Source organism: Argiope bruennichi, chromosome 10 (genome assembly GCF_947563725.1).
Source record: "Argiope bruennichi chromosome 10, qqArgBrue1.1, whole genome shotgun sequence".
Lineage (NCBI taxonomy): Eukaryota > Metazoa > Arthropoda > Arachnida > Araneae > Araneidae > Argiope > Argiope bruennichi.
In genome coordinates, this window is record NC_079160.1 from 115,517,046 (window position 1) to 115,529,711 (window position 12,666).

General features: G+C 26.9%; 1 protein-coding gene across 23 annotated transcripts in view; it reads left to right on the top strand.

The window, feature by feature from the left end:
• LOC129987820 (sperm-tail PG-rich repeat-containing protein 2-like) overlaps positions 1 to 12,666 on the top strand; it is a 103,688-nt gene that overhangs the window by 68,685 nt on the left and 22,337 nt on the right. For 12 of the 23 annotated variants that reach the window (XM_056095762.1, XM_056095764.1, XM_056095767.1 and 9 more), the window contains 3 exons: positions 4,171 to 4,278; positions 8,272 to 8,379; positions 9,342 to 9,449. In XM_056095762.1, the coding sequence (XP_055951737.1) occupies positions 4,171 to 4,278; positions 8,272 to 8,379; positions 9,342 to 9,449 (324 nt within the window). The remainder of the gene's footprint in view (positions 1 to 4,170; positions 4,279 to 8,271; positions 8,380 to 9,341; positions 9,450 to 12,666) is intronic. The other 11 variants (XM_056095772.1, XM_056095776.1, XM_056095780.1 and 8 more) reach the window with 3 other exon arrangements.

Consider the following 12,666-nt stretch of genomic DNA (forward strand, 5'->3'; position numbering starts at 1 on the left):
TGTGCCACATACATTAGTGTTTTATGTACATACATTGTATCGTCAAAATTATAAGTTATTTCAACAGATTCTAATTTTATCTATATATAACTTTTTGAAAGAAAAGTAATTGTCGTAAATTGTTCATAAATTGAAAAAAAATCACATAGACACAAATCATTAATCATGTTTAATGACGTGTTTCCGATAGCGGAAGAGCAGAAAAATTGATGTCATCGTGTAGGACCATAAAAATTATTTATGCTCGAAATCTTAAATCAAACGCTAATGATCCACGGCACGCAACGAAAGTGAATATTCAGTAGTGATCGTAGAATGTATCATTCTAAATTTCCGTTCCAGAAAAAGTTCGGAAACTTATATTACCAGAAGTAAATCTAAGGCGATTCATTTCAGGTGTTAAACTTTTTATTTCTTCTGTATTATTGTTTCCAAAATGAGTTGCCTACTGATAACTAGTTGGGGAACTATAAATTAGTCAGTTAATTCAGACTTTTAATCGCCAAAGTTATTTTTATTTCTGTTTTAACATATTATTGCGCTCTTTCTCATTTCGCTTTTCCGTTTTATCTGTCTTTGAAAATGTTAAAATTTTGATTTATTGCGTAGAAAATTTATAAAAATATTAGTGAAATGTTAAAATTTGTTTTGTATTTATCATCTAAATTCGTTAAATTTTAAGTATTTGTGTATTTTTTGCTTTAATAATATTATTTTTTAAAAAAGTAAATATATAATTCCGCCCATGAAGGGTAGACGAAATAGAGCATTTGTTTGCATATTAATAATAATTATACATTTATTCATGCTGTGGGAGCTACTAATCTAATAATTCTCATGTTCTGTGTGTGCATGTTGTGCCACTGATTACGTAATGTTTGTTTCGCGCCTAAATTGGCAGACAAGAGTTAGATGGTGAGACGGCATGACGTGCCGCTCACAAATTCATTCACCTTTTTATACGTTTTTATATTAGTGAAGTAATGTTTTGTCAATGTATTAATTTATATGTCGTTTATTAATAAATGTATGCTAAGTATTAATACTAGTTTGTTGCCTTTCCTCCTCACTGCCATTAAATTTCAAGTGAAAAATGAATTCATGAGCAAACCTTATCTTTGTACCTTTAAATTTCACGAATGAATCCATGAGTAAAACTTATCTTCGTGCCATTAACGTTCACGAGGAAAATGAATTTTCATGATTAAAACTTATCTTCGTGTCATTAACATTCATGAAGAAATTGAATTCACGAGTCAAACTTATCTTTGTGCCATTGACATTCACGAGGAAAAAAAAAGACTTATGAACGAAACATGTCTTCATGCCAATAAATTTCACGAGGGAAATGAATTCATGAGTGAAACATCTTCGTGACATTAACATTCACGAGTAAAGATACTCGTGAAGAAAACTTATATGCAAATTATTAAATATCACAAGAAAAAAGGGACACAGGAAAATATATCTTCATCCCATTAAATTTTAGGAGAGTAAAAAAGAAATCGACAAAGTAAACTCATCTTCATATTCATGTCATTTAATTTTATGAAGGGGGAAAAAATCGTGACAAAAAAATCACCAGAGACCCGCCGCCTGGACGCCGCCCAGTGGATAAATGAAATGAGGAGTTTCAATTTTCAACAGAGTGGACTTTTCAGATTTTTCAGTTTCAGTCAACAAATATAATCCAGAAAATATTCTTGGATTCTAATATTGCATTAAAATTTTTTCAACATTAAATGATGGTCCAATTATTTAATTTTTTTCCTGTTTTTTAGTGAATTGGAATCCACCCTGAACAAATTCTTTTCTTGATGAATTTACTCATAGAATCTCGCCGCAGTGTTTTTCTTGAGCTAAAAAAACGATTTGCAAATTAAAAGTTCGTTTAAGAAATCTTCAAACAGAATATGTTCTCATAAGATTGATTCGCTTTATTTTGTATTTATTTATATAAACCTAAATTCTAAAATGTGTTTCTTGTGGCAAATACATAAATTTTTCGCCTCAATATGAATACCAATTTAGATGTGTTTTGAGATTTCCACATACTTTTGACGTTGTTTTTGTCTTGTAAAACTAAGTAATAAGCTCTTTTAAAAATGTTAAAAAAAATGGGAATGAGATTTCTTGAAATTACCTTTTAAAGTTTTTTCTATCCATGTTTTCGATGAATTTGGAGGAATATTAATGTTCCATGTTATAATTCCTATGTGTGGAACGTTACAGCACCCGGATATTACGATTCCGAAAACGCAATGAAGAGCTTATTAGAAAAGAAACCGAGTTACTCGTTTGGAGGGAAACCAAAACCAGTTAAAATAGAGGAAACTCCCGGTAAACTAATTAAAATATGCATGAGGTGAAACTTCATTTCTTTCAGATAAAAGCACATTTTTAAGCCTTATTCACTGCATGTGGTATAAATATTCATTTCTTTTTTCTTCCACATATTTCAATCATTCGTCTTTGCACAGCTTTGTAATTTAAATTTTTTAAAAAATGAATTTTTCATTAGTGACTTTATTAATGTAAGTTTTAAACGATGAAAGAAATTAGTCAGTAAAGCAATTAGTATGATATTTTTTCTATCTATATTATATGGTATTTTTTACTATTTCTATTTTCGCTTTAGATATGATTTATGAACATTTATTTTTCATCTGGCATGCTTCGTATTTGTAATGATGATATTTTGTAATCTATTTTTCGCTCACTTCCTGGTATGAAGAGAGGTATATGTGTGTGTTTTCGATGACAATTTACTAATTTAATATTTAAAGAACTTATTACCTATTAATTCAGTTAATTAAATTAAGGTTTGATTCCATAATAGTGGATTTACTAAATTAATATTTTATTATCACGTATTAATCAGTTGATTAAATTAAGTTTTGATTCCATGTTAGAGGATTTACTAATTTAATATTTTAAGAACTTTTGATCCATTAATCTATCAATTAAATTAAGTTGAGAGACAACATATCCCGAGTTTAAAAAATAAATAATAATAATTTTTTTATTCTGTTTATTTAGCTAGTAACTCCGTTTATTAGAAACTTTTGAATAAAATTTGTTATGAACGATTTGATAGTACAAATTTATCACATTTCTTTCTTTTTCTGTCAATTACAATATTAATACTTTAGTATCGATAAATATTAATAATTTAATATTGCACCAAAGTTACTTTAAAATGGCAACTAAAGTTACTCGTAAACGAAAAAAATAATAAATAAACTTTTAAAAATTCGGAGATAATACATTCGTTTGCGAATGAATAAATTTATTTATTTTATACGTTATAAGCCTATATTGGATTTCTATGAATGCCAGCTTCAGAACTAAAAATCCACTAGTTCGAAGCTCGGTTATACCAACGATTGACTGTATAAGCTGACCTGATTCACGATGCATCTGGTATGATTAGATGCTTTTCGGCTGATGTAATGCGGAATCTTTTATGAGGGAATGCTACTTTAGACTCTTCATTATCTTTTAACACCGATTCAAAAGTCATTCAAAAGAACAGTCTAAAACAGTCGTTTCGCTTCAAAATGGAATGAATGAACCTAATTTAATTAATTAGCTTATTATAAATAAAAGCAATCGCGAAGCAATTGCGAGTTGCATTTTATTCAATAAAAATAAGGTAAGGTAAATTCAGTAAAGTTATTTCATAAGATCTAGAATTCTAAGCAGGTTAATCAATAACAATTGTAATGACTGAGTAATAATTAATTTGAAATAGTAAATTGACTTCAATAGTAATACAGCTAACTCATTAAGTTGGTTTAAGCAGTTATTATAATATCAATAATTAATTGCTAATTATTTATAATTTAGTAAGTAAGTCTATTATTTAGAAATTTAGTAAGTAAGTCTATTATTTAGAAATTTAGTAAGTAATTCTTATTATTGTATATTTTTTTCAAGATATGTGTTTTAAATCATTAAGTAGAAAAAAATAAACATTGCCCAAATATTTTTGCATTCATAATTTTTCTTTTCTCAACTGCACGCATGCGCAAAAACGTTTTCCCTCTGTTGATATGAAAATTCTTGAAATTTTTCAAATTGTTTTGCAAAACGCCTTCGAATATATACAGCTAGATTAACAAACACGTTTCAGATTTTCAAATAATTTATTTTTTGGAAATTTTTTAGCCCCCGGTGCTTATGATCCAGAGAAGAGCGTTAAGAATGTTTTGGATTCTTCTCCACAATATTCTTTCGGTCTGAAATATAAGGATCCGAAACTCGATGATATACCGGGTAAGCTTTATTTTTGGAACTATTTAGTACAAATTATAAGATGATTAAGGAAACTCAATATATAAGAGAATATTCATTGTAAAACTTGGGTAATTCAAGTGCTTTAATTCGAATTCAACAATATCGCAATTTTTTCTCTAACTATTAACATGATTTTAAAATATCGTTTGGAATTCGAATTTATTTTCGCCTATTCGAAGTCAAAACTATAAAAAAAAAATGGTAAAAAGATTACTCTTCTTTCTTGAATTGTCTTTATCTTTGAGTTGATCATAAGTGAATAATGTTTTAAGCATCTTATTTTCTTCAAGCACTTTATTGCTGTACGATTTAGTCAATCTAAAAAAAGCAATAAAGATTTCCTCACTTTTTTTTTAGTTGACTTGTATGGACTCTGTTATTTGATTTGAAGTTTTGCTGTGCAGTTAATATGTTCAAAGCCTATTTCCTAAAATTTCTACCCTTTTTTTTTATAGAAATTATAGTTTTTAAATTAGTTAAAATATTTTAAATATAATTAATATAACTTAATTAAAATTAATAAATTTTTATTTATTTATTAGGTATTATCTAATAGAAGTACTGAATATTAAAAATAATGCTATGATTTAGATAATAGAATGGTTGAATATTAAAAGTAATGCTATGATTTTTAAGCTTAACAATGATCGTTTTTTCGCTTTCAATATTTGCAGTTTTTTTTTAAAGTTTGAATTTGTGTGGACTCTATTAATTGATTTGAAGTTTTCTTGTACAATTATTACGTTCAAAGACTATTTCTTAAAATAACTTCCCATTTTTTATTGAAATTATTATTTTTAAATAAATTAAAATATTTCAGTCCTAATTAATATGGCTTTATTAATTAAAATTATTTAATTCTTACATATTTATTACGCATTATTTAACTGAACTGTTAAATATTAAGAGTAAATCTTTACTACGAATTTTAGTTTAATAATTGTAATTATTTTTTATTTTTGCATTACTTATTTTTTGAGCTTTTTTACCCCTTAATTCGAATTTTTGGACGAAATGATTTTTACTGCGGTCCTTTCATTTTCATTAATCGATTTAGAAGAATTCATTTAATTCCTTTTTTTTGAATGAAAACATGTTTAAAGAAACGTATTTCTAGTAGTGTTGAAATCTATTTTTGCAGTTTTTATTTTATTTTAACGAAGTTTTTTTAAAAATAATTAAGTTAACAAATTTTTATAGAAATTTATATTTCATTGCTTCGAAATTTAACGTGAACGAATGCCAGTTTCATTGAGTTAATTGAGCGCGAGTTTGTCACCGTGTCCTAGAACACCAATTTTCCAAAATATTACCCCTTGCGGCTTTCAAAAATGTTATTACAATGCTTTATATATATATGTTATGGTAAACGTAATGCACTGGTAATTATGTGTAATTACCGGTGATTATCCGTAATCACCAATAAATTTTGCTGCGATTAGGAATAATCTCTGGTAATCACCGGATTACTCATATTTACCGTAACATATATATTGTTATTCATGCTTGAAAATTTCAGCTCCTGGCTATTATGACGCGGAAAATGCTACGAAGAGCTTATTAGAAAGGAAGCCGAGTTTCACGTTTGGCGGGAAACCAAAACCACCCAAAATAGAAGAAACGCCCGGTAATTCTGCTGCATTTTGCATGGAATTGCACCTAGTTCTTTTGCACAGTTTAGCACAATATGATTCTACTCGCATAAGTCTGTAGTGTTAGTTTATTAATACAGAATTCATTAGATTCATGTTCTTCTGGGTTCTGTTTAAATGCTTTTTCAATTGTGTATTTCTGCTATGTAATTTTATTTACTTGATTTCGTTCTTTGAATTGCATTTAAAATTTATTTTTTATCGGTAACCAGTCAGATTAACATTTTGTTTAATATTATTCATTGCCGAACATGATGTCTGACAATAAATGTATTGAATAAAAGAGACAAAAAATAAAACCGGAGTAAGCTTTAATGACATAGAAACTTTGATTAAAACAATTCACCGAAATGCAGTAGAAAAAGCACAAAATACAAAAATGATCAAAAGACAATTGTTTGTAAAAACATTTATTAGGAATAATTGAACAGATAACGATATAAGATGTTATAAGACCATAATGCTCAAACATTTCTCATTAACTTTGCTACTCAAGGTTTCATCAATGGAAGTGAGATTATAAATTGTTCTATTAATAGAAATGATGCTTCCATTACATGACTGTGACATTAAGACATAAGATGTTGCTCAAAGATTGCCTATCAATACTGATGTTATTGAAAATATCATTAATAGAAGTAATGTTTCATCACAGGGATGCGGCACAATGACAAAAGATAATGTTGCTCAAATATTGCTCATAGATATTTATACTACCCAAGGTTCCATCTATTGACATGAGATTCTCAAATGTTCTGTCAATAGAAATGAGACTTCTGTAAAATGGATGTAACACCATGACGCAAAATGATAATACTCCAAGAGATGTAACAGCATACGCAAGATGATGATACTCTAAAACTGCTTCTCAGTATAGTAGTTCAAGGCTCTATCAATGGAACTGAGATATTCTAAAGTACTATAAATAGAAGTTATGCTTATCACCAGCATTTGATTGCTGGACGCATCAGAACAAGTAGAGTTTTTCTGCCTGTCTGGTTGTAGCATTGGCTAGTCTTGGCAAAAGAATTAGTTTTAGAAAGGAAAAGAAGATTTATTTTTTGAAGGATTGCTGGGGCATTGGACGATTTACCTTCTATGCCCCAGCTTATCTTCACACTTGGTGCATATTTATAAATTTCAAATTCGTATACCATTGTGTGCTTTTCATGAGACAGTTTCTGTTTGTATTTAATCATTTACAAATAAGATTGCCTCTCTTGTGAGCTTTGAGCTGACCAACACCATCTATCGTCTTCTGATGGCGTTTACGTTCAAGGTTTATTTTGCCTTTCGATGATGATTATTTCTGTTGATAAAAGTTGCTTCCTCTAAGCTTTTTTAATAATAATTTGGGGATAATATTTGAATAAATGATTATAAGGAGACATGAAGATAACATGAAAGAGGGAGATAGGAATTATTATAAGGGTTAATATAGATGGTTATAAAGAGAAAGAGGAAGAGAAACAGAAATTGGCAAAGAAATCAAAATATCCATTTTTTCGTTGCAATAACTGTTTTCTTACTGTTCATATTAGGTTTTATGACATTGTGCTAAGCATTATAGATATTCCCTTTTTATTTGAAATCACTGTTTTTCTTCTAAAAATTAAAATTAAAAATTTTAATGAATATCTTTTATATATAATAAAGTCTCCATATAGAAATAACTGAGGGGGAGAATTTCAGAATTTTCAATTATTGCTGTACCAGTGAATTGGATGAATGAGAAGCTTCATTTAATGAATATGATAAATACATTAGTATTGAATAAATTTGATAAAACGCATAACAAATGAGCGATTAATAGAATGCATCATTCAAACAGTAACGAATGAAATAAATGAGGGACGGACTGAAGTGTTGATTATCAATATACCAAAATTCAACTTTAATTTAATCATTTTGCATGTAGCTCATTTTTGATTATTAGTTCTAATTATTTAGAATGCATACCAATGATAACTTATTAAATATTCTGAAACTTTAACCCATCTTCTGAATTTAAATAAAAACAATCTTATTTTAATGATGCTGTATAGCTCCATATATCTTCCAGCATTGTATTTTCATGAAAATTTATCGATAAATAAGGAAAAAATTTCGTTCTTATTGCAAAGGATGATCAAACAAAAATCAAACCTAAATTCTAATTTTCATCAAATTGTAGAACGTTTTCTGTATGTAATTTCCCAATGAAAATCGTCATATATTTCAAATCCAGAAATTTAACCTTATATTTTCAAATTCTATAATAAAGTCGAAGTCTTATATAAGTAGAAATCGACAGTAGTAAACCATCTTATGTACATTTCAGCTCCTGGAGCTTATGACCCGGACAAGAGCGTCAAAAATGTTCTGGATTCCTCTCCTCAATATTCCTTCGGACTCAAGTACAAGGATCCTAAGCCCAATGACGTACCTGGTGAGTACTTTTAAAATATTTGCATTTCTTTTCACAATTAAATTGTGTTTCTCATTTTATTTTATAGCAAACTGAATATTCCTCTATCGTCATATTCATAGATTTGATGATTATCATCATTTTTTTTTTTATGATAGAAATTTTTTTTCGCCAACTGTTTTTTTATGTGGAAAGGAACAAAGAAAATCACATTAGAAATTTTTTTTAATATATAATTTGTATAGAAACATGATATATTCAAACATGAATATGTTCAATTAATTTTTTACATTTAATTTCAATTAATTCGTCAAAATGACAAAAATATAATATGTCACAAAAACATATTTCTCTTTTAATGAAATAAATATAGAAACTTCTTTGAAATTCCTTTAAGAATTGATCTGAAATACAAAATATTTATTCATTTATTCTTAAAAACAATCACTCATTATCCCTCTCTCATTTATAGCCTTTCCTTAACAATATCGAATACAATCATATTCTGTTTATTGTCTTATACTTATTTCCGCAATTTATCCTATTTAGACAAATATATTCAATTTATTTTCCAGTTTATTTTTCAGCTTATTTATTTGTCTTTCTATTTATGTATCTATTGATAGTCATCATACATTCTTTAGATTCCTTTCCTTTTTCCTTTTCACATACCTACGCCTAAAATGGATGATGATATTCAAGAATACTTGTTAAAAATTATTGCAATTATTAATGAATGTTTTTATTATTCATAAATAACTGTAAGCTTAAATTTAATGCGCAGTATTGTAGCTTTCATTTAATACTTTCTTTGTGATATTTTTTTTCCTTTTTATGAATATATCATTTGTTAAATGCATGAAAAAAATTGGATTTGTAAATTTTAAATCATTCTTATCATCAAAAGCATATTTTAACATAAATATGACAGAATTATCGGTTTGTCTAAATATTATGTTAACCAGCAAAACGAAATATTTTAGCACCTGGTTATTATGACGCCGAGAAAGCCGTGAAGAACTTACTAGAAAAGAGTCCGTGTTATACAATTGGAGGGAAACCAAAACCTATTAAAATAGACGAAACACCTGGTAAATTTGCCAAAAATATGCATGAAAATTGAAATTCTTATTAATGCTTAACGAAATTTTTATTAATGCTTCTTTGTGCATGCGCGAATATATTTTATTATTTAGCAATAATTCAGTATTTTTTAAAAATACTTATGCCTTTTATTCTATTTGAATTTAATGATTTTAATTTATTCTTCATTTCGTCAGTAAGAAAATGTAGTTTACAGAGTTCTCATTTATGCTTAATATTTTAATTACATCTATTTAGAAAATAATTTTAAACTGCAATTAAAATAAATTTTGTAAGGAGAAAAGATTGTATGGAAGTTTCTGCTTAAGTGCCATTGAATTATAAATGTTTAAAATAACAAGTAATTATATATATAATACAATTGCAAATCTACTTCGAATTATCTTAAAATCCATAAGGATTATTTATATGGCTTAAAAAAGTCCTTTCATTGTTGCAGTGACTTTAATTTTTGAATATAAAAGCTTAATTCTTTATTTCATTGATTTTTTCTATATATATAAATTAGGTCAGATTAGGATCTTTCTAGAGTCCTTAGGCAATAAAAATCCTCGGAGCCTCTTTCCTCTTAAAATTTTCGAAAATTTTTCATATTTTTTTAAATTGATTTTTATTTATTCTTCATATAAATTATTTTAAGTAGCAAATTTTGCATACTAAAATAGCAAAAGGCTTAATTTCAGTTCACTTTTTAAATAGTTTGTTTCAGTATATCGGGAATTAAAAAACTGCGCAGTTGAAAAGTCAGAAGAATTTTAAAGCAAATGCTAAATGATAATACATTTCCTAACATAATAATATTTAATAACAGGATCAATTACTGTTTTAAATTATAAAGCTCCATATTTCCTTTAGAATTTTAAAATAACATAATATAAAAACTGGCAAATGGTAATTAGTTAGGAATACTTCTAGAATAATGTTCCAAAATTAATTTGAACAATATTTGTTTTCAATAAGTTCTATTGAGCAATTTTTATAGTTAAAAGCACGAAATTAAATAATTCTCAAAATTCGGCGATGGGACATTTTGATGGCTCGGGAGCTTCTAGACAGCTGCCTATTTTACTATCAATAATCTAACCCACATATTAATAAACATCAACAGAATAAAAAAAATTGTACATTAATATTAATTTTTGAATTACATACAAAGAACTATTCTTACACCACAATAATAATATCACAGATTTATATTATGGTTTAATATTATAAAATTTATATTAGATATTTTTGTACTGAAAATTTCTTTGCTTTCTCCAGACTTACATATAAACTTTTTGTCGTTTTTCTCAGAAAAAATTTTGTTTTTAATATTTTTTTTCGTTTAGAAAAAAATAATTACATATTTGTAAGAAATGCTTGATTTTGTACGTGTTACAAAATGCATGGTCTCTTTTAAAAATGCCTTTTTTTTATAAAACCATTTCTAAATTTTTAAAATCATGCTTCAGGCATTTTGAATTCGTATGCTTGCTCAATGGAAATATTGATTTTTCTATCAGTTCTGCTATTGTCAGAGTACTGTGCTGAATAAAAAAATTAGTGAAATTTCATGCGAAATAATGTAAAAGATTATAGCTGATAATGAATATGTCCGTTGTATTTTTGGAATTGAATACAACCTACAGATTAATCATTTGATTTCAATTAAAATTTTACTAAATTCTGGATTTCTTTTTTTTTCTGCTTTTGGTGTCGTTTATTTGGTTTCCATTATCTCTGACCAGTTTCACCTTATGCATTTACAGGAAAATAGGAATCCTTTTTCCCATTAAAGGAATCATTTGTCCGATTTATGCGCAGGTCTTCATCGTATTTCATTCCTGGCCCATTGTGTGATAAAAATGGTGGTAGCAAATTCTGTCATAAATCTTTTCTAGAAAAGAAAAACGCAGGCAAATGCTTGTCAGTGGAAAAACAATAGTCCGTTTCCTTTCCATTCAACTGAAAGAACAAAACTGCTATAATGCGAAATTAATTTAAGGGCTAAAAAATTTGAATTTAGGCCAAAATACTTATCAAATTTTATATTCTACGATTATAACAAGGGTATGCTTTATAATATGAGAATAAATATAAAAAATATATAAGCTCAAGAATTTATTTAAATAATCTCGCCGTGTTCTTCAGCGTTTTCAATTTCAAATGGATTAATTAAATCTATCTTTTAATGTTTTTGATTAAAAATAATAAGAATTACGTTTTTTAAAAATTTGATATTTAATTTGTAAAAAAGTGTGATATTATTCATTTTATATCCTTTATTGCGGTTTGTGATTATTCAAAAAAATATTAAATTAAGGGAAATATTTTTAAAAAGTCATATCTTTAAGAATATATTAATAAAAATTGATTTTTAAGGACTGGTCTTAATAAAAATTATTCGATTCATTTTACTGTTTAAGAGTTGGTCAAAAATTCATTCATTGTAAAAGTAATATATATTTTTTTTACAGGATTCCAAGATAATTTTTATTCTGACTTTTTTGATACATCTAGGCAGTAATACTCTCTCTTAGAATTACAGTATCAAAATAACGACCAATGAAAAATGTTTTGATTAAATATTCTTGACGTCCGTAACAATATAACTTTTTTTTACAAAATTTTTCTAATAATAAATAAAAGTGTAAAAATAAATTTATCCGTCAAAGTTAAAATACCCAGCGTGATTCTGTAAAACAAACGATTTCGATTTGTTAATAAATATTCATCAGATTACCTTAGAGATTATTACTTAATAATTTCTAACTTCTATACTTTTTTTTATCAATATTTGTTCGGAACGTTGAAGTTTTTTTTTTAAACTTCTAACTATGATTTTTTTTTTCCTTTATGATATAGTTATTTTTTTAAAGATATTACAAGAATATGTAAAAACAAATCTTATTGCTTTGGTACCGAAGCAAAATATAATTTATGACAGCCTTTAAATGTGTGGAATAAATAAAATTCTATTTCTATTTAGCCAGAGTCAAAAGAATTAAATTCGTTTTGTGAATCCTCTTCATGATTTGCAAATAGTGGATTCTTTTTTAATATATCGATTAATTTTCAGAAACGGTTTAACCAAAAGTGAAAATTTCAGTCTTAAAAATTAAGTAAGCATAAATTTATTTGAAAAAGTTTACATGAAATAATAGAAGAATTGTTGTCTGGTTATCATAAAATCTAATTTGGTTGGCGTAAAAGTTATTCAAG